Source organism: Trachemys scripta, chromosome 1, assembly GCF_013100865.1.
Source record: "Trachemys scripta elegans isolate TJP31775 chromosome 1, CAS_Tse_1.0, whole genome shotgun sequence".
Classification (NCBI taxonomy): Eukaryota; Metazoa; Chordata; order Testudines; family Emydidae; genus Trachemys; species Trachemys scripta.
Window position 1 is genome coordinate 5,677,806 of NC_048298.1, and position 23,777 is coordinate 5,701,582.

At 46.0% G+C, this 23,777-nt stretch overlaps 1 protein-coding gene across 1 annotated transcript in view; it reads left to right on the top strand.

The window, feature by feature from the left end:
* The first annotated feature begins 1,152 nt into the window (after positions 1-1,152).
* GDI2 (GDP dissociation inhibitor 2) overlaps positions 1,153-23,777 on the top strand; it is a 28,735-nt gene continuing 6,110 nt past the window's right edge. The window contains exons 1-7 of the mRNA XM_034764101.1: positions 1,153-1,312; positions 13,465-13,572; positions 14,723-14,822; positions 16,468-16,602; positions 21,227-21,425; positions 21,903-22,034; positions 23,603-23,702. Coding sequence (XP_034619992.1) covers positions 1,268-1,312; positions 13,465-13,572; positions 14,723-14,822; positions 16,468-16,602; positions 21,227-21,425; positions 21,903-22,034; positions 23,603-23,702 — 819 coding nt within the window. The 5' untranslated portion in view covers positions 1,153-1,267. The remainder of the gene's footprint in view (positions 1,313-13,464; positions 13,573-14,722; positions 14,823-16,467; positions 16,603-21,226; positions 21,426-21,902; positions 22,035-23,602; positions 23,703-23,777) is intronic.

Below are 23,777 nucleotides of genomic sequence, written 5' to 3' on the forward strand. Positions count from 1 at the left end.
AGGTTGGACAAACATCTGTCAGGGAAGGTCTAAGTTTACTTGGTCCTAACTTAGGTTTTGTCTACACTACCACTTTTGTCGGTAAAACCTTTGTCAGTCAGGGGTGTGAAAAAAAACACCCCCGTGACCAAGGTAAGTTTCACTAGCAAAAGTGCTGGTGTGGACAGCGCTACGTTGGTAGGAGAGGCTTTCCTGCCGGCACGGAGCGGCTACATGGGAGACGTTACAGTGGCACATCTGTACCGATACAACTGTGCCACTGCAAGATCCATAGTGTAGAGATAGTCCCAGTGCAGAAGTCTGGCCTGGATGACTTCTTGCAGGTTGCAGTCCCTTCCAGCTCTACGTCTGATACTGTAACAAAGCCAGCTACTTCATGTGGAAAATGGACTCTCCACTTGAGCGAGGATTCTACTATATCGCCAAGGAAGGCATTTCTGATGGGGTAGAGGGGGTGCGTTGCAAAGCCATATTTCAAAGCCAACTGGAACGCCTTATCCACCACAGTGGCGCTTATGAATGGCTGCCCGGTGATCTCAGCGCCCAAGCCGGTATTTCATTCCCGTGGGCTTTGGGATAGGGCGTTTGCAGGGAAGGAGATTTCTGCTTAGGGTGACCAGACAGCAAGTGTGAAAAATCGGGACGGGGGTGGGAGGTAATAGGCGCCGATATGAGAAAAAAGACCCCAAAATCGGCACTGTCCCTATAAACTCGGGACACCCGGTCACCCTATTTCTGCTGGGCCTTGGGAGCGAGACAGGCAGTGCAATCAATATATTGCCAGGCATCCCTGCAAATGCATTGTGCCCCTCCCCCCCCCCATGCCTCCGCGCCCGGCAGCAGCCGGCTCAGGAAGCGCAATTCTGTCTTTGCACCAGCGGCGCCCAGGGCGGCTCGCGCTGCAGCACTCGCGGCGCCTCCGGGTCAGCGCAGCACCCGCCTCCGTCCGCGCAGGCGCACACCCCCAGCACCACGGTGGCATTCCCGTTGGCAAGGCCGGCGTCCCGCCCCTTAGCGACGGGTGAGGGCGGAGCCTCCCGACTGACAGTCGAGCGGCCCAACGGGGGGAGCCGAACGGGCGCGATTGACAGCGGCTGGCGCTCGGCCCCGCCCCCTCGGTTCGTTGCGGCGGCCCCGCCTACCCCCCTGGCGCGGTCTCTTCACGGCGGCGGCGGCGTCTCCATTTTATCCTGCTTCTGTCTCCGCGGCCTCCAGCGCCCGACCCGCCCGAGCCCCGCGACCCGGACCCGCCCGCGACCCCGCCGCCATGAATGAGGAGTACGACGTGATCGTGCTGGGCACCGGCCTCACGGTGAGGAGGGGGCGCCCGGCCGGGCCTCGGCCCCGCTCCCGCCCCCGGGCCGGGCTGCGCTGCGGCGGGCTCCCGCCCCGTCCCCTCTCACCCCTGCCCCGCCCCTTACCCCATTCCCCCCTGACCCCCCCCGTCCTCCCACTTCTCCCCCTGGCCCCGCCCCTTCTCCCCTCCCCCACAAACCCTCCCTTCTCCGCCCCTCCCCCCGCCTCTTGCCCCTGCCCCCCCGCTCCTGCGCCATTCCCCCCCCTCCCTCTCCCCTCCGCTTTGCCCCCTTCCTCGCATCCCCCCGTCCTGCTGCCGCTCTCATTCATCCCCAGGCCAGGAGCCGGGGCTGGGTGGGTCCCACCAGGAGCCTGAGCTGGTGGCTGGTCTCCTGCCCAGCCCCGTTTGTGGGTGGGGGTCTCCCGTGCGACTGCGGTGCTAGGATCCGTAGTGGGGTCTCCCTTGCTTGAGGGGGCTTGACTATTGACCTGGGAAATCAGGTTTCCTGAAGCTGCCTCTAGGAGGCCCCAGGAAATGCAATTGTTAGAAAAAACAATCAAACCCCAACAGGGCTTTATTGCCTGGTGCTGATTGCTCCCCCCCTTCCCCCCCGAAATAAATGCACGCGCTGGGGTTTAAGGATTTCCAGTTGGGACTCTGATCTCCGGGGGTTGGAGCTGGAAAGGCACAAGCCTAGCTTTAGGGTGGAGGCAGTCAGTCTTCCCCCCCCCTCCCCCCTTCCTCAATGCAGCGTTCATGCTCTGTCAATCCCTGACTGCAGTAGCAGGGGGTGGGGAAAAGAACAAGCAATTGCGTGACTGAGTTGTAAACAGTCAACCAATCCCTTCAAGGGATTTTTTTTTTTCTGCTTCTGCTCATAAATTGTCCCTTTTTTCTCCTCTGCTGAAATTTGACTATTGGTAATACTCGGTGCTCTACAAAATCCTTGGTAATCTCTTCCTTCTGGGGTGGAGGAGGATGCTTTGCAGGTTGCAGATGAGACGTGACAATGCTGCTGCTTCAGGGTCTGCTGTTACTGACTTCCTATTATTCATTCTTTGAACTGGGGGGAGAAATCTCCCTCCACCTTAACTTTCGCTAATACAGGTTTAGTAAGAAAAAAGTCTGAGATGGATTGTGAGTTGCACAGAATAAGAGAGACATGATTCTTTTCCAGGAATGGAGAAAGAAAATGCAATATAGCTGTGAGTGAATGCTTCCTTTACTGTTAAAACTGTCTGTCTTGCTCTTGCTTATCTGGACAGAGACACAATTTTGTATTTTGAGGTGGGCGGGTGTTCCCCCATTTTCTTTCCCCTGCACCTCAGACTCAGGGTTGTGATAATACCTTGTAAAGAGCTGCATGCACTTCCTACCATAGGCTAAATGGTGTTGTCACTTACATGCTTTGGGGACTGATGCTTTACCTATGGTGATAAATAGCCATATTTTTGCCATTTGAGATGGCCTATTTGTTCCTGTAGGCCATTCCCTGTTGGTACAGATTATTCCTACAGTATGTGTGCCTTAGTCTGGCTAAATGTGTGAAACCAAGGCTTTCCACCCCTTTCCCTGGGGGAGATACCTTGACAGTTGCTACTTGTCCCACCTTCTAAAAGTGGTGAGTGAAACTGATACAATCCTAGTTGGTTTCATTCTCCATCTCCCTGACAGCTGTTTTTTGAGTTAGCAAGAGGAGATCATAGCAACACAAGCTGCTCCCTCTATTTTCCTTGGGAAATAGGGCTTCTGTCTTATATTTTGACTGACTTTAGTACTATGTGGTATTAAAAACTAGGGAAATGGCTCAAGTTCCAAATAACTAACAAGAGACTATTCAGAAATACTTCTGTATTCGGTTCTTCCTCCTACAATAGTTTGACACTACTAATGCCTGAATGCAGCTCCCTGTGATTGTTGCATTTGAAACACAGGATGGTAAAGCTGAGTTGGCAAGTTAAGCACTTAACCTACATATCTAGTGCGTTCATTGTGAACTTACATGACTGAGTTACAAGATGAAGTGGATTCTTTTCTGGTTGTCCAGCTGCACCATCCTTGTGTTCATCTTATGAGATCACGTTGATCTTAATCCATTTAAGAGCTACAGGTGATTAGCAGTTTTATTTGAATGGGTATACTTGAGTAACTGGCTGTATTGTTATAAAGTGCTTTGAATGAAACTTAGCTTGTGGTAAAGGGTAGAATTTAACTGTTATTTCTTTGTACTGTAATGCCTAGGAGCTCCAGTCATAGTAGGTATTGGATTTAATTGTGAAAGTTCTTCTAAAAGACTTTCCTCTTCAAAACAATACTATGAAGAGATAAAATTGAGGGTTTTTTTGTAAGAACAGACTCAAATGTGGGGGAGTGAATGCATGGGAACAAGGGGAGGAATGGTATAGCTGAGGGATTGGGATCAATAAACATACACGGGCAACTTTGAGAGGGAAATAGATTCCAGCTTTGATGTTTACCACTACTTTTGGCTGGTAATCTAATTCAGACTTGACTACAGGATTTCTGCTCCCTCAAATAAATGAGGTAACAAACAAGAAGCTTGAAATTGTGGTCCTATGGTCAATGTGGCTTTGAGTCCAGTGACTACTTGGGGTAGAGGCTTAGGGCCTGTCTACACTGGCAACTTACAGTGCTGCAACTGTCTCGCTCAGGTGTGTGAAAAAACACCCCCCCCCCCCCCCCCCCTCGCCCCAAGCGCAGCAAATTTCAGCACAGTAAAGTGCCAGTGTAGACAGTGCACCAGTGCTGGGAGCATGGCTTTTGTGGAGGTAGTTTTTTTTTTTTTTGAGTGCTGGGAGAGCTCTGCCGCAACCACACAAGCTACATTAAAGTGGTGCCAGTGTAGACTAGCCCTTAGAGAGTAAAGCTACAACAGAATGACATGAATAACCTCTTTGCCCTGTTGATCCCCAAACCCCTATTGAAACGTCACATGTTGGCTGGCCACATCCCCTTAGCCTCAAGGAATCTTCATCTGAGAGAAGCTGGATAGGGTTCCCTTCAGAGGCCGAGGTAGGAAGATGAGTAAGGCATGTTTTCTAAACTTTCTTGAGGGGGGTGCTTTATGGGATGGTTGAGAAGCTGTGTAAGAGTCTCTGGGGGTTCACGTTTGGTGTGTGTTTTGGGGGGGGATGGAGAGATGTCAGAGCTCCTAGAGATGAGGAACCTTAATATATTCTACATGGAAATACCCTTAACCTGCTTGTCAGAAGTAAACTGTAGAATAACTTGTATCCCTAGGCACTAGTGAAGTGTGTCAGCACTCAGATGTCTGTACAGTACAGTGTTGCTATATTGCACCTGTCCTTCGGATTGCTATCATATCAGCACAACTTTTGGTGGACTTACCTAATGTTGCTGAACTCTCAACACGGTGATGTCAAGAACTTTGACATTCCAGTCTGTATAAAACAAAATATATAAAATCATCATCTTTGTGTTAATCCCATCAAATGGGATCCGCTTAATGAGTCCTCCCTCCAAGGTACTCTGTTCAATGCCGTATCCTCTTACACCACATACTAACATGTCTTCCTTTATGACATCCCACCACCTTTTTGTTTTTACTAATTTAAAATCAAATATTGTTCTAAAGGCACTTGTTGCTTCCCCCTTTTGTCACTCACATCAAATGTGAAATAAAATCAATAAGTTGTCAGCTTTAGTATGGCCTAAGCCTTTATACTGGGGCATAAAAACATGCATTGTCTAGTGGTGATCATTCTAGACAGGTCCATAAGTTCACTGTTACATAAATGTTGTGGCGATCTGCTAACCTACTGTATTGTCAAATAGTTAGTTTTGAGACCTCAATTGAGTAAGTATCATGTCACGTTGGGGGGAAAACTTGCTGTACAAATTTTAAATAAGCCTCTCTTATGACTATCCAAAGGCATCACATCACTAATAGTTGAAACATTTAGAAACCAATTACATCTGCTAGTCAATTAAAACAAGCTAATTCCAGAGTTTGATTTTCCAAGGAGCCTGGTGGCATTGGTAGCCTATAAAAAGTAAACCAACACTTATGGAAGTCAAATTGGTAGTTCTTCTATTGTTACTTTAGTGCAGGATGGATCAATTGCAATGCTAATTAGTCATGGTATTGATGAAGAGGTGCTGAGATGTTTGTGCAACCCTAAATTACTAGGAAACTTGGTGTTCCTAGAGTTAAAAGTACAGCTGAACATGTGAACTCCTCATTCATGACAGATTTCACAATCTTTTGTTTGTAGGAATTAAAACTTAGATGCTACTTGTGACCTATCAAATTAAACATGTATGAGGATGGTGGGGGAGAAATGTTGATCCATCTTAAGATGTGGTTCCTTTCTGCCTACATGTGTACCAAAAGGATAGTTTGTATTTTCAGAGCTGACTGCTGCAAACTATGATTGCAGTACAACACCAGAGCTACCACATGCCCCGCAGTTTTCTTACTATGTCCTAGAAATCCTGGTGATGAATGGCATTTCAAAGTTGCATGTCAGTAGGCCCCTAATAAAATCTAAACCTTAGTTATTGTAGTTAGAAGTTATGTGCTTAGAGTGCATGTTAGATTGAACCTATGTCTTGGTTCCAGCCTGGTGTTGGCTGGCATCATAGGGATGGATAGCCGTGTCATTCCATTAAATGAATGTGATAGATCTTCAGAGTGTAAGAGCATGGGTTGAAGTGAAAGAGAGACTAAAGAATGAATTTTTGCTGGCCAGGGTTCACTGTCAAAAATATTCCCATAGCATGCTTGGTTGAAAAGGTCTAGATAGGCTTACTCTAAACACTGCGAAAGAACATGTCTCACTAATGCCTTTCAAGTATCTGGAAAATATTATTTTAAACAAAATTGATCCCAAACCTCTTGTTACTAATGTTTTCCTCTCCTTATTTTCTTAGTTTAATCAGAAATTATGTAATGGCTTGAGCTCACTTCAGAAAGTAAAGTGTAGTTGGGGCTGGAGAAGTCTGGTTTGATTGCCTGTCAAATCGGTATACATTCAAACAAAGTACTAGTCATAACAGTATCTCCATGTAAGTCTTCACTCTGTGTCATATAGTAATACACCAAATTAGATTTTTTTTTTTACCACCTTGGCAAAAATTATATAACTAAATTGTAACCACAGATTAAATTGCTATACAAACACATCAGTAGATACTGGTCCTATAGAAAACAATTCAAGGTAACTCAACTTTTCAGCCTGTCAGTTGATCTGCATCTTGGGGTTGATTTGCAACTGCACAGGTAACAACTTTGGTTTAGATTCCTTGACTAACCTCAATCTACCTCTGAGGGAATGTAATTTCCAAATGGATGGCATACTGTTTTGTGCACGTCATCTCTTCTGGTAGCTGATTATGAGATGGGATATCCCATTAATCAGAGATTTAAAATTAGCTGACTTAACGCTCTTCTACCTAGATATCCATTGGTTGGAATATATTAATGATAGTGCTGTGAGCTTCCTGGAGATTTTTGTGGGGACGGGAGGGGAGAGCTTTTAATATACATGCAGCCAGCTAGTGTATGTAACTTAAAGATGAGTAGTATTTTCTCTAGTAAGTGAAGATCTTCACCTACTGATATACTGCCTGTCAGGATCACCTGGCTTCCAACTTGTTAGGTTAGAACACTTATGCCTCAATGTGTATTTTAGAGTGGATCTTAAAATTAATACGTAATCTTCTAAACTAGAGGCTGTGTCACAAGATCACTTGAATACAGAATCTTTTCCCCCTATAGACAATGACACAATTGGCTGAAGTTTTGATCATTCTGGCAGTTTGAGGCTGTTTCTGAACTTGTCATACTTGGCACTAAGCTCTAGGAGGAAATCCATACAAACTCAGACCTTTTTTTTTTTTCCTTGAAGGTTTTCTGTTTGAGAGCGAGACTCCTACCATGTTGGCACCAGCAGAGAGAAGCAAATCCTGTTCATGTAAACAGGGCAGGTCACTTGGTGTCCTTGCTTGTGAAAAGCTGTCACTAGGAAGCTTAGCTCAGAGGCACTGGGGCTTAAGTTATCTTTTTCGGTCCCTGTGTTGATATGGGTTCATATCTTTCCTTGCCTGTTACTGTATCAGACTATACTGAATCACAAACTGGGCTCTTGGATGGATACTTAAGCATGAGGCCAAAGGGAATCTGCTTTCAGCTATCTGACAACTAGCACCGAAAGGCCCTCAACCTGTTTTGAAGCCTGTGTGCCATGCCCTGGACAAACAGTCTATGCCCCAAGGAGCTTGCAGTCTAAAAGCACTGACTGACTGCATGTGCTCAATGGCACATTGCTGCAATGAGTATGGTTAATACTAACTTTCACTTTTCTGATTATTCAAACTATCCCTTGGGTGTTCATCCTGATTTATATGCAGAGTGAGCGTGCTAAGCCTCTTTCTCATTGCTTATTCATTCTTTTCTTACACTTTAAGATTCCCTGGGCTATCTGGGCCCCTTTCCCTGGCAGAAGCCTTGATGCAGTTTCAGCAATATTTTGTGTTCCAGCAGCCACTCTAACTTATTTTAAAAACTCCATGTGGCAGGCTGAAGGGCCTGATTTGGTTCTACTAATAAAATGGGTGGAGGGCCACAAACTGCTCCATCTTCCTCCCTCCCCAGAGGCTGTTCTTATTATGTTCTCTGACTAATTTCCTCATCTCAATTTGTCATATGGGCATAAAGTTTCAGCAGTGAGGTCCCAGGTGTGAACTGCTGCACCTGGGGCATGGATGTGGCCTCAAAAGCCTGATCAGCCAACAAGTTTGCCTTTGGACAGTCTCTATCTGCAGCTATATTATCAGAGAAAAAGATGCCGTATCAGCCTGATACAGAACACAACAAGGCTTCATACAGTATGTTGCTGCCTCTTTCACCTTCTCCATCTGACAGGCTCGTGGCATTTGGGTACAAACTGCTTAAGTTGAACTCCAATGCTGTGTGCGAGAACCTGCTTTTGGTAGTAGTGTAGCAGGCCGTTCGTTGCATGGATTTTAATCTATTACAAATGGATCTTAAATAAAATTGTGCTAGTTCTTAAAGCCTGAACTACAAGAAGAATCCAGGTTAGACAAGTACAGAACTGAAGGAATGAGGCAACTAGAACACTTTCTATGACTTCTGCCAAGCTCCAAATTCATCTTCTGCTGCTTCCTCTTAAGATTGTCTTGCTGGAAGTGGCATACACCTGTGAATTGAGAGAGATGAGGCAAAAGATACCTAAAATGCCCATTTGTGTCACTAATGGGGAGAGGAAGTCATCAGGCTTCAGGAATTTAGTTATTGAAGGCATTAGAATAACTCAGATATGTTAAGTTTTTTCTTTTGTTTTGCAATCCTACTCCGCTTTCTCATGGAAATGATCAGTGCTGTACCACCATCTGCCAGACCTGACAAGCCAGTGTTTTGACAGATTTTAATTTTTCAAATAAGTCAGTGTAGGCACATGGCTGTTGAAGAGCAGCTGTACAGACAAGCCATTCTGTTAATGAGGATCTGTTAAGCCAAATCCACAAGACTACAAATGAAGACTCTGCAGGTTAATTTAGTGAACCGAGTCCAGGGCTTCAAATCAGCCAGTGAATTAATTGCACTTGGTAAATCCTGTTGTTCACTGTCAGAATACAGCTTGGTGGCACCCTCTCTCAGGTAGGGATCACTAATCTTAGAGAAGCAGAGCTGGCAATCAGTGTGGCTTTTCTTTCTGGATTGAGCAGTAGCTAGGCTAACCCTCCTTCAGGACAAAGGCAATCTAGACATGTAGTTATGCATTCCATTTGGGTGCTATGTAACTAACCAGCAATAACTTCACTTTACTCGAAAGAGATTCACATCTTCCTGAATTCTGGCACTGGTAAGCGCTGAGGAATGTTGCTGCTGCAGTGTTACTGTTCTTGGAGCTCTGATGTTAGCCACACTAGCAGATAGTGCAACATGTGAATTCAGCAGACCTTGATCTTACTATAAAGAGACCACAGGCTTGATTTGGTGGCGAAGACACTCAGCCGGGTTTATTGTTGACAAAGCACCATACTAATGCCCTGGCTCCATGGTTACAGATATAGAAACATGTATGACCACAACAATGGGACCAGCTCAGTGAGTATACCAAGATGCTGCCCCCTTGGGTGGCCAAAGATGCCCCTTCTATGATTTCTCCTTTTATACATTGATACAAACAAGTTACTTACACTCCAGATATTGCTAGTTACCACCTTCTCCTTGTATCTGCTAATTTGAACAGAACATCCTTATCCTGTCATCCCATCCCTATCTTATAAGGGATTGGTGTGATCCTGTACCATCTCTTAAAAATGTTTATGTAGTTACTTGAGAACTCTGGGTGTTCTTGTACCTTCCTCTCCTGTCAGGAATATGCTTACTTGGTTAGCCAAAAATTAGTGTGTGTTGCCAAGGCTGAAGAAAAAAACGCGCCGTCCCCCCTCCTCCCCCCAAACCAAACCAACACAAGCTAGCATCTTAAGAGTAAAGTACCGCTTAACTTGAGTGTGAGACTGTGTATGGGTGGGAGTCAGGTTAGAGGCAACACTCCAGTTACAGCTTGACCTAAAAATGAAGTGAAGATAAGCCCTTAATGTGTTCTAGTTCAACATATCCATGTTCTGTCTACAAGGCTTGTTTAAGAGCAAACAAGGGTTGACTAGCAGAACATTCTAGTTCTGTAACTTATTTTTTATTTTTTTTGAGAGCCATACACTAAAATGTAGACCCACAATGGGCAGATGTTTGGACTGTTAACCAATATGGGTTAACAGGTTCACTTAGCATTGTGGTAGACCAGACTCTGGAAAAAGAGAGAGAGCAGTGGACAATGCTGAAAATAGCAAACTAATAACAACATAAGGTGAATGTTGGTGAAAGAGCCTGGCTAGATATGATGGCTTTTGGCTGACCACTGCATGCAGCAGATTTTCAGGAAGTTGTGAGAAGAAAACTAAACCCTTGGCCATTCTAGAGGGCAACGTTTGACATCTGAATGTCTTAAGGATGGATGTTAGCATATCCAGCTCCAGGTCAGATAGCTTGGCAGATGAACGCTAACAGGCAGCTAATAGGCATGGCCAAAAGACTTACCATCACTATTGATGCCTCTGACAGTGGATGTAGAAGTCAAGGATAGAATGTGGAGAACTATCACTTCACTCTGCAAGCTGTGATGGGATAAGAAGGAAGGTCCTCTCATGGATTGGTAACTGGTTAAAAGATAGGAAACGAAGGGTAGGAATAAATGGTCCATTCTCAGAATGGAGAGAGGTAAATAGTGGTGTCCCCCAGGGGTCTGTTCTGGGACCAGTCCTATTCAACATATTCATAAGTGATCTGGAAAAAGGAGTAAACAGTGAGGCGGCAAAATTTTGAGATGATACAAAACTACTCAAGATAGCTAAGTCCCAGGCAGACTGCGAAGAGCTACAAAAGGGTCTCTCAAAACTGGGTGACGGCAACAAAATGGCAGATTAAATTCAATGTTGACAAATACAAAGTACTGCACACTGGAAAACATAATCCCAACTATACATATAAAATGATGGGGTCTAAATGAGCTGTTACCACTCAAGAAAAAGATCTTGGAGTCATTGTGGATAGTTCTCTGAAAACATCCACTCAATGTGCAGCAGCAGTTAAAAAAGGGAACAGAATGTTGGGCATCATTAAGAAAGGGATAGATAATAAGACAGAAATAATCATATTGCCTCTATATAAATCCATGGTATGCCCACATGTTGAATACTGCATGCAAATGTGGTCGCCCATCTCAAAAAAGATATTTTGGAAAAGGTTTGGAAAAGGGCAACAAAAATGACTAGGGGTATGGAATGGCTTCCCTATGAGGAGAGATTAATAAGACTGGGACTTTTCAGCTTGGAAAAGAGACTACTAAGGGGGGATATGATTTGAGGTCTATTAAAATCATGACTGGTGTGGGGAAGGTAAATAAGGAAGTGTTATTTACTCCTTCTCATAACACAAGAACTAGGGGTCACCAAATGAAATTAATAGGCAGCAGGTTTAAAATAAAAGGAAGTATTTCTTCACACAATGCCTGTGGAATTCTTTGCCAGAGGATCTTGTGAAGGCCAAGACTATAACAGGGTTCAAAAAAGAACTAGGTAAATTCTTGGAGGATAGGTCCATCAATGGCTATTAGCAAGGATGCACAAGGATGGTGTCCCTAGCTTCTGTTTGCCAGAAGCTGGGAATGGGCGACAGGGGATGGGTCACTTAATGATTACCTGTTCTGTTCATTCCCTCTGGGGCATCTGGCATTGGCCACTGTCAGAAGAGAGGATACTGGGCTACATGGACCTTTCGTCTGACCCAGTATGGCCATTCTTATGCTCTTACTCTGAGAGGAGGTCCCTGTTGAACGGGGTTGAGGCACAAAGGGGGCATATGCCTTTGCTGCTCTCTGTGCTGGTCTTTGGCTATACAATTGCTTCAGGGCTGTAAATACTTCAGTTAGTTGGAGCAGAAAGGCTATGAATTTTTTCAAAGCTGGTTGGGGGTTTAGCCGCAACTCCAACTATCTTCAGTGGGAGTTGCATAGCTAAATCTAGTTACATTGAGACTTTCAGAGCTAACATTTCTCTTGGAGGAACCCAGTTTCATTGATATGCTCAGCCTATCACTTCAGCTATTTCTCAACAGGCCAAATGTAAATGTGTTCTAACTGCAAACATGTGAATGGGAAGAAGGGCCACAACTGGGTCAATGTTAAATGACTAGTGGAGTCCTTGGTCTAATGTTCAGTAACATCTCTATTCTTAAAGGGTGCATGCAGCAGCAGTATAAAAATTGTGTTGGCTTTTAAGTCAACTTCATAAGAACCGTGGTGTGTTTATATGCTCTTTTGCACATCAATCGGCTTGAACAGAAACAAATGGCAAAATAAGCCTTCAGTTTTCACTGAAGCTTACTATGGAAATATCAAGACCTTGAGTCCTTCAAAGCTTGGCTAGCACGTCTAGGGCTGTTTATAGCAGCAGCTGCATCTCCCCATAAGATGGACATCTTTAAACTGTAACCTGTGGCCCCACAACAGGCGGCTTTCCTGGCTTGACACACATGCACTGTAAAACTTCCTAAAGATTATTGGGAGAGCCACTGTAGCTTCTGTTTTGAACAAAGCTCAGCAAAACTGTAACACAGCTTGGGTCTTCTACAGTCCATGTCAACACTGATGCCAGGCATGCTTTCCTTCTAACTTGATGGGGAGTGTGGGGACAACTACTACTTGTCCTACCTTTAGTGGACATGCTAATCTGCAGCAGGGGAGATTTGTGTTGGATATTAGGAAAAGATTTCTAACTAAGATCTGGAATAGACTTCACTGCAGGTTTTTAGGAACAGGTTAAACATCTGTCAGGGATGGTCTTGTAACATTACTTAATCCTGCCTCAGTGCAGGGAACTGGACTAGATCTATTGAGTGCCCTTCCAGCCCTACATTTCTGTGTATCTCCTAGTCTGCCAAAAGTCACTTGCCTATAACAGGTTGACGAGCTTCACTCTGAAAGAGATGCTCACAACGTGGAGTGATACTTCAGACCGAATATCTAGAACAGCTGTTTTGAAACACTTGATATCAATGGCTTTTATCACAAACAAAAATGCTAAAGACTAGCAGGCTTGTATTGACTTGTCAAATCAACATTGGACTTTGAGTTGCTTGCATCTGTTCAATTTTTGCTGCTTATAAGTTGCCTTGCAATAAATAGTAAAATAACTACTTCGGCATATACTCTTTGTAACAGCATCTTAAAAAGATGCCCATTCCTCATGTCTGCCTGGTGGTCATGTTGTCAAAAACTACAGCTTCCTGGCATGTAGTGGCTACATACTCAAATATCTACCATACTCTTGCTGTCTACCCCATATTGTCCCTACAAGCCATCTTGCTTTGCCCATCCAACTTGTATTTATGGGGCAAAACGGTCAAAAGTGGTTTGGGTGCTGTTAAACTCTACCCAGGTGCTGCTCCTATCCTTAGGGCTTTCATGGAAACAGCATGGAGCAAGTCATGCTGTTTCAAAGAATTGAAGGAAAGAGGGTTGGGGGATGGGATGACCCAGTCCTATAACTGAAGCAAAAGACTCTTTCCCTGCATTTAAAACCTCCTCTTATTTGTACAGGAATGCATCCTCTCTGGCATCATGTCAGTGAATGGAAAGAAGGTCCTGCACATGGATCGCAACTCTTACTATGGAGGTGAAAGTGCATCTATAACACCACTGGAGGATGTAAGTACCTAGAAGAATGCACTCTATTATACTCACTCCTGTATCTCCATGGTCTTGCTTCTAAATCTGTGTGTCCTCTTCCTAACTGAAGATTGAATCTTGCCCCTGTTCCTAAGGGGAGGATTAACTGCACATCTTACCAGGAGTGCAGCTAATACAAGTGTGAAAGAGACCAAAAATGTAGCTGACACCTAAAACAAGGAGCCTTTGGTCTTTATTCCTACACTACTTGGGGAGCTTAACACTAAGGACAGTTCGTTCAGCGTCGCGTGTCAATTGTCCAGTGTTTATGCTAATAGCTAGTATTTTTAAACATGTCTCTAGAAACAAGTTGATCCAAAATAGCTTCGTTTCGACTGTCACGGCTATGACTTAGCTGTCTTTTGTATTGCTGTCCCGCTTACTGAGTGATGTGACTGTCATGAAAACGCAACAGTGTGTCAAGATGTCGATCACTCCGATAGGATCAAAAGTAAAAGCACTAATGCATTTTAATCCAAAAGGCACTGACTGGGATAGACTTAATTGCTTAGCTCATTTACACATGAGGATTGCAAAGCGCTCTCAACATCCTAGCCCCAAAGCTGCGGTTGCTGCAAATCACTGATCAATATTCTATTAGGAATTGGTCTCGGCAATCTCAACACATAATCCTACAATATAAGATGGACAAACACTAATTCATATGGAAACTTTTGTTTAAAAATCAGGCTCACAAATACAGGTATTCTTTGCCCTTCTGCTCAGTGAGGCAACAAACTTGATCAGTGGAGTGAAATTATTCTTGCAGTATTCTACAACTGCAACTTCAGTTCAACAGGCCACAAACCTGACAAGCTTGTCTCCAGTTTAAGGGCTCTGTATTAGAGGAAAATCAGACACTGAGGCAAGCAGGCTACCTGATGCTATACCTAAAGTAACAGCTTGATGTGACTTGCACATGGCATCAGTTAGTCCAGTTTCCGCCAAACTAAAATCTGACTGGCCTCAGGCTTGCAGTGGGAGGGCTATAGGTTAATGCACAGGAAGTTTTGGCATGTTCTGGGGAGCGTAAGCATGTATTTTGATGAGCTTATTGTAAGCTTGCAGATTCATTAATGAATAGTGCATGTTTTCTCCACTGTATACGAACATTTATCCTTTTTTAAAGCTTTACAAAAGGTTTAACATACCAGGATCTCCACCAGAATCAATGGGCCGAGGAAGAGACTGGAACGTGGACTTAATTCCAAAATTCCTTATGGCTAATGGTAAGTAACTTAACTTAAATCAGACCAAAGGTCCCAAGCTAGTAAACTTTCTACGTATCAGTCACTCTAACAGCTACTATTAAGGACTGGTTTCTTGCTGAATCTACTCCAGGGCTTGAAATACTGCCCATCCAAACCAGCCAGATACGAGAGTGTGATCTCGTTACTTGTAATACCCATCTATCCTCCAATGGCTAATTACACAGGTGTCACGGGTCTAGCTGTCTTTCCAACTGAGATGTTGCACATGAAGATCTGTCTCCAGTAGATGCGCTGTAGCATGCTATGCTACTCTAAAGGAATCCTAAAAACACAACTGAAAATCCAGTGTGTGTGTGTGTGTGTGTGTGTGTGTGTGTGTGAGGGGGGAAGTCTGTAGATGACAAATTAACACCTGTTTTGCACACCAGTTAATCAGGGGAAAAGTTGAGCCATGACTAGTGAAGACTTTATGGAAAAACACACTCTAAAATCGCTGTGCTTACTAAAGCGAGGTTTTTGAATTTTTAGGTAGAGTGGATGCCATAAGTACTGCAGCCTAATTTAAAAATTGTAGGAAGAAACAGTGACTGCAATTGTGTAGGGTGGGAAAATATTGAGTTAATAGACTATATAACAGCCTGTCAGTGGCTTGCATAGTTCTTGACTCCAGTGATTCCTTCCCAACTTTTCCAAAAACTTATTTCTATAACCACTGACAACTTCAGTAATACTGCGTTTCCTGCTCCTCAGTCCTTACTGGCACTGATAAGTGTTCTGGAATGGCTTCCTCTCTTTCATTGGCAGCTGCAGAGTTTTTAGGGTGGGGTTGGCTTATTGACTGGTCAGCAACTTGTCCTGTGGTGTGTCCCTGGGTACTTAATACTTTCAGTCCGACAGCGTATTACTTCTGGTGACTTTTTGTCGCTGAAATATATGTAAGGGGTAAGACACTACTAAGCATAAAGCTTGTCTTTGCATAGTGAAACTATTTTGTGTGCAGAACACTAAACTCAACTAACCCGCAGACCCACATGAAATCAACTAGGGATGTGACTTTTTCTGTCAGTAGGCTAGGTAGTAGTATGTACTTTCCTGCCAGGGATGTATTCATGGGTTCTGGAGCGGGCGGGGCAGGGGCCCACCCTACAACTGCATACAAGTTTTTGTTTGGATACTTGTTCGTAAAACTGGAGTATTTAGTCAAGAGCTACTACAGTCTATTCTATGTAACATTATTTGCAAAGTTGAAACTGGTCTAAATGTTGCTATATGTAGCAGGCTCCATAATAAAATGTCAGGGATATTAATAGAGCGGGGATAGTGTTTGTAATAATCCTGTATACTTACCAAAGCTATAGTGAGCGTAATTTGTATCCAAGGAAGCTGTTAAACTGCTGTAGGCTGGTTAAAATTAATAGAATGTCAACATTTTCGTAAATCTCTACAACTTGTGCAATCTCTACCCTGTGTGTGCTAATCTGGGAATGCTGTGGCAGGGCAGTGCTCCTAGCATTGCGGGCGTTCATCCTAAACTACAAAAGCACTCTTCCCCCATAATGGGGGCCCTGCAAAAAGGAACAGTCCTCTGTCCTTCAGACAGAGTAAATGCTCACTTGGCCACAGACTGCTGGCTGACTTTTCTGCTGAAACGTCTTAATTGCAGGTCAGTTGGTAAAGATGCTGCTTTACACAGAAGTCACTCGCTACCTAGACTTCAAAGTGACTGAAGGAAGCTTCGTCTACAAGGGAGGAAAAATCTACAAAGTTCCTTCCACTGAGGCAGAAGCCCTGGCATCCAGTAAGCAGTTATACGTCGTTATACTATTGCTTGTGTCCTTCTGAGAGCTCATAGTTGTACGCTTAAATATTTGGCATTTCATCTGCAACCACACTCTAGTAAAGGGTAACACGAGTTGATTGATGTGTCAAGGTAATGCTGCACATTAGCAATGCTGTTTAGAACGTGGTCTGCCTGCGTATGGGGATCCTCCTCAGCTGCTCACTTTCCAAATGGGAAATCTACTTCCTGCTGCAAACACCAGACGTGGTCAATGTAGCTAACGCAGAGCTTTGAACTGCACCCCACCGTAGCACTCTTTTGCTTGGAGCCCCTCCCCCTTACAGTAGCAGTAAGGATGCTGCCTGCCATGTGGGGTTGCAGTGCCATTCAGATTTGATCCACATCCCCTCCATGATAGCCAAACGCAGGTGTGTGTAGAAGTGCCTTCCAGGCAGAGGTGGTGGGGCGAGGAGGGCTTCAGGACACAGGCGGGTGGCTGCAGGCAGGTGCAGGACCTACATTTCAGTTTGGTAACTCATTAGCTATTACCCTCCCTCGGGGCTGCATGCCCCCCATTCTGCCATAACTGGGGTGGGGGAGCCTAAGCCCCTCTGGGGGGCTGCCACTGCCAGCCTCCCCTGTCCTAGCCCTGCTCCCTGCAGAAGGCACAAGACCTGGCCCCACTCACTAGAGCCTCATTCACCCTCTCCCCGGCACAGCTGGGCAGCTGTAGAAGGCACAGCCCTCAAGGGTGCGCTCGAGCTGCTACTGCTCGGCAGGCCTGGCTCACCTCCTCTGGCAGAGGCAGAAGTATATCTGGGGTGAAGTGTGAGGCCAGTGCCAGCAGGGCTGAATGCAGGTGGCGATGCTTCGCACAGAACCAGAGCAAGGTGAGCCTCCTGGGGAACTAGGCCCCATGTCCATCGTAGTCTGACTCCCTTCCCCCCCCACCTCATCATGACTGAAGAATGTCTGGAACAAATTTGAATGGTGGTGTAACCTCATGCAAGTCATTACGCCAAGTCCTAATACCACACGTTCAAACTGGCTCTGACATGCTCTGCCCCCATTGGGTCTCTCAGGGATGGTCTCTCTAGAACAGGGGTGGGCAGACTTTTTGGCCTGAGGGCCACATTGGGATTACAAAACTGAATGGAGGGCTGGGTAGGGAAGGCTGTGCCTCCCCAAACAGCCTGACCCCCTGCCCCCTCCCACTTCCAACCCCCCCCCGCTCCTTGTCCCCTAACTGCCCTCTCCCGGGACCCCTGCCCCTAACCGCCCCCGGGACCCCCCCCATCCAACCTCCCTACTCCCAGTCCCCTGACTGCCCCGACCCCATTCCCGCCCACTGACAGGCCCCCTGGGACCCTATGCCTATCCAACTGCACCTCCGCCCCATTCAACTGCCCCCTGTTCCCTGACTGCCTCCCAGGGCCCCCCGCCCCTTATACAACCCCCCCAGCCATGCTGAACCGAGCAGCATGTCTGGCTGCTGCGCCAGCCGGAGCCAGACACGCTGCCACTCTGTTTGGCAGGAGTGCACCGCTCCGCTGCCCAGAGCATGGCCCGTGCGGCAGCATGGCTCTGCAGGAGAGGGGGGGACAGCGGGGGGAGGGGGAGGGGGAAAGCCTCCCCAGCTGGGAGCTCAGGGACTACTGGGCAGGACGGTCCCGTGGGCCACATCTGGCCCACGGGCCGTAGCTTGCCCACCTCTGCTCTAGAAGGTCTGCTGTAGTACAGGACTAGCAGACCAAACTCTGCTTCTGGCTCCACCATAGACTTTTTACCTTGTAGCTTTAATCTTCCCATCCCCAAGTTTCTTCGCTACGAGCAGAGATGCTTATCTTGTATTGTAGGCAAACTAATGTTAAAATTCTCTTCCTCATATGAATGTGTTAAATACCTTTTCACCTGGCAAACCTGAACTTTCTCATTCCTTTAATACAAACTAGGGGTCAGCTAGCAACAGTTAAGGTTAATGACTGAACAGTTTTGTCTCCAAATAGCATGCTAGAGATTATTCACAGTCCAGTACAACTTGTTAGGATGGCCTAAGACAGTCAGGCACTCCCAGCATCTCTCCAAATATTAAAGCTGGGGTAATACCTAGAGCCCTGCAAATCCACTGATAGCAGCAGATCACTTTTTGCGAATCGCAGCTCCAATGCAGATACAAACTTTGTATCCGCGCAGGGCTCTGCAGCACACGCGCACCAGAACCGAGTGGCTGTCACCCAGCCCTGAGGCTGCAGCTCTGTTCTCTGCATCACGCAGTAGCCTGCTGGGCATTCTGGGTGTTGTAGTCCCCCAGTTTGTTCAGACGGAGGTGATAAAATACAACTCCCAGAAGGAAGTGTGGCCATGCACTCCTGTGCAGTGAGTCAAGCACATTGTGTTAGAGCTGCGGCAGCTGCACTGGGGGGTGTTCAAGCCTCCCATTGGGAGGGTGGTGCGGCACATGAGGGCCCAGGATGTAGGCTTCCTGCCCACAGCTGGGAAGGAGGTATGATGAGGGTGGAGTGTGCTGTGCAGGGCTGCCCAGAGGATTCAGGGGGCCTGGGGCAAAGCAATTTCAGGGGCCCCTTCCATTAAAAAAAAAGTTGCAATACTCTAGAATACTATATTCTTGTGGGGGGCCCCTGCGGGGCCTGGGGCAAATTGCCCCACTTGCGCCCTCCCCCTCCCCCTGGGCGACCCTGGTGCTGCGGGAGGTCTCTGGGGAGAAGTGGGCGGTAGTTGGGGGTTTGGCACAGCCCTGTGTCACTGTTGCGCGGTGACCTGTGGAGCTGTCAGTAGAGCCCTGCAAATCTGCAGACCATTTTATATGGATCGGATATGTTTGTATCCATGCAGGGCTCTAGTAATGCCCTCTCCAGAGGAACAAGACAACCCAGAATCTTTCACAGGTGCAGAAATACCCTTCCTGATGGCAAGCTTGGGGAGGCTCTGAATGTGCCAGGGAGGACGCTGCATGTGCTCCCCAGATGCACATCTCGTGCATGATGCAGGGGAGACCTCTTTGTCAGTAGCAAACCAGAAAGTCCAGATGCAAAACTGTATCCCTTGGTGACCCTGTCAAATCAGCCCTTTGTGGCTAGTTTCTTGTCCTGATTAATTGGCCTTCTAGAAAAGTATTCTTTGGTGTTCCCCTGGTTCAAGTTCCTATTTAACTTTTTCAGCTTCACTGACATGTAAACTCCTGAGACTCCAGGAAATTGGTGTATTTGGCTTCTTGCTCAGTAGCAATGCCATGTCTTGGCACTTTGAGTCTTTGGGTATGTGTGCACTAGAAATGGCACCGCTGGAGCACTTTAGTGTAGACTCTACAGCAATGGGCATGGTCTTGCACTGCTGTAGTACATGCACCTCTCCAAGAGGCAGTAGCTAGGTCAAGGGAAGAATTCTTCTGTTGACCTAGCAGTGTGAATGCTGGTGCTTAGGTGGCTTAATGTCATCTCTGAGGAGTGTTGTTTTTTTTTCTCACCCCCAAGCAAGGTAGCTAGGTTGACCTAACTTTGTAATGTAGACCAGCACTCAGACTCTTAAATGGCATTAAGCAGGCAAGATGCATAAACTGAGGAAGAGTTATTTAGGTAGCCCGTTTAGTTCTTTTTGTACCCATTGCAAAAAAATGACAGTCTAGTCACTTGTGATCAGATACGGGGTCCTCATGCATTCCTATTGTGGAACACACCTGAATAATCTATCCTGGAGCAAGACCCTCTCCCGCTTGCAGATCATATCCCTGTAGTTACTACAGTTGTTTACACGGACCAGCATTGCATAGCCATCTCTGGCAAGTATGGGGAACTAAGTCATAAAAAAAAGTTCCTTAAAGTTGTAAAAAAATTCTCAAATGAGAACTGAATGCAACCAGTGAAATGTCTGCCTAAATTTGCAGCCTGCTCAAATGCTGCTGCTCTGTCTAGCTCAGCATTGCTATCGGTTGACTGACTACCTTTTGCTTCTGCTCCGAACAGCAGTGGAGTGATCCTGTCTGCTTCATGTCTTCAATTTGGGGAAAGCTGGCAGCAACACAGGCAGTTGCTAGTCTTTTGGGGAGGAGCCAAATGTGGTGGAAGAGGGTGTCTGGTTCCCACCCTATTGGATAGGAGAGAAAGTTCCTTCTCCCTTAGCTAGAGGGTAATCGAGCTTAACGTAGCCTTCTGCTAGTTTGAGGCTGATCCAGAAAAGCTCACTAACCATGGTCAGGTCAGTCCCCGCCCCTCTTCCAGTGACTGGAAGCCAGGCTACATGTAGGTTGTCTCTGAACTCTGGGTGTGGCTGTCATTATTCCTGCCTCTGAGTCGTGTCTGGCACATCTTCCAAGCTCTTAATAGGCAGTTACTATGGCAGCTGCCAGTATTAAGCAAACTGGTTTTCCATGCTTAGCTGGATTTTTGGCCTCTGTAGCCTGAATGGTTACTTCATACTCTGGCACAGTTAATTTAGGGGTACCTTGGGGAAAGATTGAAGTATAAACTTCTGCTGTCGAGGGCTAAACAAAGCCCTTCATCTCTGTTGTAATACTCCATGGTCTTTGCCGTGGAACTGGAGGAAAGCTTACTTTGAAAGGACCTTCAAAGTAGCTCAAATTCCTCACTTCTGACCTCTGATCTGACTAATTCTTTTGGTGTTGTAGGTTTAATGGGCTTGTTTGAGAAACGCCGATTCAGGAAATTCTTAGTGTATGTTGCCAACTTTGATGAAAATGACCCCCGGACTTTTGAAGGTGTTGATCCCAAGAAGACCACCATGAGAGATGTGTATAAAAAGTTTGATCTGGGCCAAGATGTCATAGACTTCACAGGCCATGCCCTTGCACTCTACAGAACTGATGAGTAAGTATTCATTATTCACCAGCTTTTCCCAAACTAAGCTAGTGGCCAGGGAGTTGGGAGAGAATGCTTCAGAGTAATGGACCACCTTCGTTAGCCACAAATGTACCTTTCTTGAAGTAAATCTCATGCAGCATCCTTTAGTGCTGCCTTTGGAATGGAGCCTTTAAATGCTGCGTCTTCAATGCTGCTTGGGTTTCTTTCACAAGCAGAAATATCCTCCAGAGTTACTTGGCGCCTAAGTGGGTTCTCCAATGGTACACTGAATAAAATGTTCTGTCAGGCTGAAAGGGAAGAGCTCTTCTCAAGCATAAGCCTTTAAGGGGAAGCAGTAGAGTTGGGGGAAGCATGGGAAACATAACTTCATGGGGATGAATGTTAACTCTTAAAGCACACCCGAATCCAAGGCCATCTTGGGTCTGAGTAAACACCAACTCATTTCACCAAATGCATTGTACAGTCTCGATTCTCTTTTTGCAGCTACCTAGATCAGCCATGCCAAGAAACAATCAACAGGATTAAACTTTACAGCGAGTCTCTGGCTAGATATGGTAAAAGCCCTTACCTTTATCCCCTCTATGGCCTTGGAGAGCTGCCCCAGGGGTTTGCAAGGTGAGAACTGGGGGGTGGTGGTGGTGGTGTGAATAACTTGTCTCAAATGCATCAGGTGTGTTCGAGGATTCTGTTAGAATCTAAGTCTCAGACTCTGCTGAGAACCTCTTAACTATTAAACAGCATTTTCTTTAGCGTCCCTCTCTTCTCTAGGTAAATCCCTCTGTGTGGGATGGGCAGCATCAGCCAGGAGCTGGGAGGGGCAGTGCTTCTGCAGGAGGGGTAGGGCAGGATGGTACTTGAATAAGCAGTGTGGATTGCGGGGGGGGGGGGGGGGGGTTTCTCAGAGGGTGAAGTGTCTAGTGGGTCACATCTTAGTTCTCTGGGCCCAGGTTAACTAAACTGACTTGAAAGGGGAAGGTCTTTCCAACTAAACTTTTTTTCTGCAGAGCTGAGCCAGAGTCGAAGCTAATTGTGTCGTGTCCGAGGTGCTGAAGCAGAGGTTGTTAATATTGGCTTCAGTTAGCAGGCATCTGAAATACTACAGGGACTGACTAAGCTGTCCTGGGGAGGGGGGCGTGTCTTTAACACTGGAAACGACATTAAAATGCAGTGAGTAGCATTTCCACTCTAAACGTGACAGTGTTTGATGTGGAATCTCACTCCAGCGTTTTCATAACTGAGGCCCTGCTGGCGGCTGATCAGAATTACTAAACCTTTCTCAGGGACACGGGGAGATCCGTATAAGCAGAGTAGAATTTGTTCAAAGTCCAAATGTTAAAGCTGAAACAGTATCCAGCATTTTGGAATAGACTTGGCTTTTCCACCACAGAACTGTTCCCTGAATGCTGCAGGTCTTGGAGTTATTAGTGGCTTGAAGCCTAGTTGTTACTTGGCAACAAGTAGCAGATTCTGACCAGTCAGCAGATGTAAATCATGGGTTTGACTAGTCCCAAGCACTGGCTGGTGTCTTGATAGTTCACTTCAGTTTCCTCCTTTGGCCTTAAGTTGACAGTCTTGACTCTTAATCAGAGAAGTAGTGACTGCACTTGTTGAGTCTCTGCGTTCAGTAATTCCCATGCAATTTCAAAAGAAGTTGCTTAAGTTACCACATTATTGGCCTCTCCTCCTAATATTTGTAATAAGCAACTGCTCCAATAAGATGCACGTCTTGGCTAGAACTGCAACTGCTCTTAAAAGTTAATTGTAGAATAGATATTTGGGGGCTGGTAGGATTTGGGAGCAAGTCTCTCGACGTCACTGAAGTATATTCTTAATGGCATCCTGGGCAGTAAAACTATGGCCCCAGATTGAGTTACAGGAATAAGACACTTCTGACTCCAAACTAAAGGTTCACTGACCGTTTAAATGGCCGCCTGAGGAATAGTCCGTGACCTAGACTTGGGCAGGGCATGTGTTCCCTAGGTGGGGTGGGGGTGAAGGGGATTTTTCTTCTCCAAACCCTCCTGGCTCGGACTCCTTACGGAGGCCAGGGAACTGTTACCAGAAGCTCGGTCACTTCCAGCGCATGCAGCTGCCTGCTAGGGCAGAGGAAATGAACAATCTGCTATAAGAAGGCCGTAGCAAACATGAAGCTTCATTATGCTAAAGTCTCCTTACTCTTGTAGGCTAAGTGCTATTTACGGAGGCACCTACATGCTGAACAAGCCAATTGAAGAGATTGTGATAGAAAATGGCAAAGTGGTTGGTGTGAAATCGGAAGGAGAGGTACAGTAATGCTTTGGATTATTTTCTCAAATATTTGCGATTAGAGATCTCCTCCTCAGTTTAGTTCCTCAAACG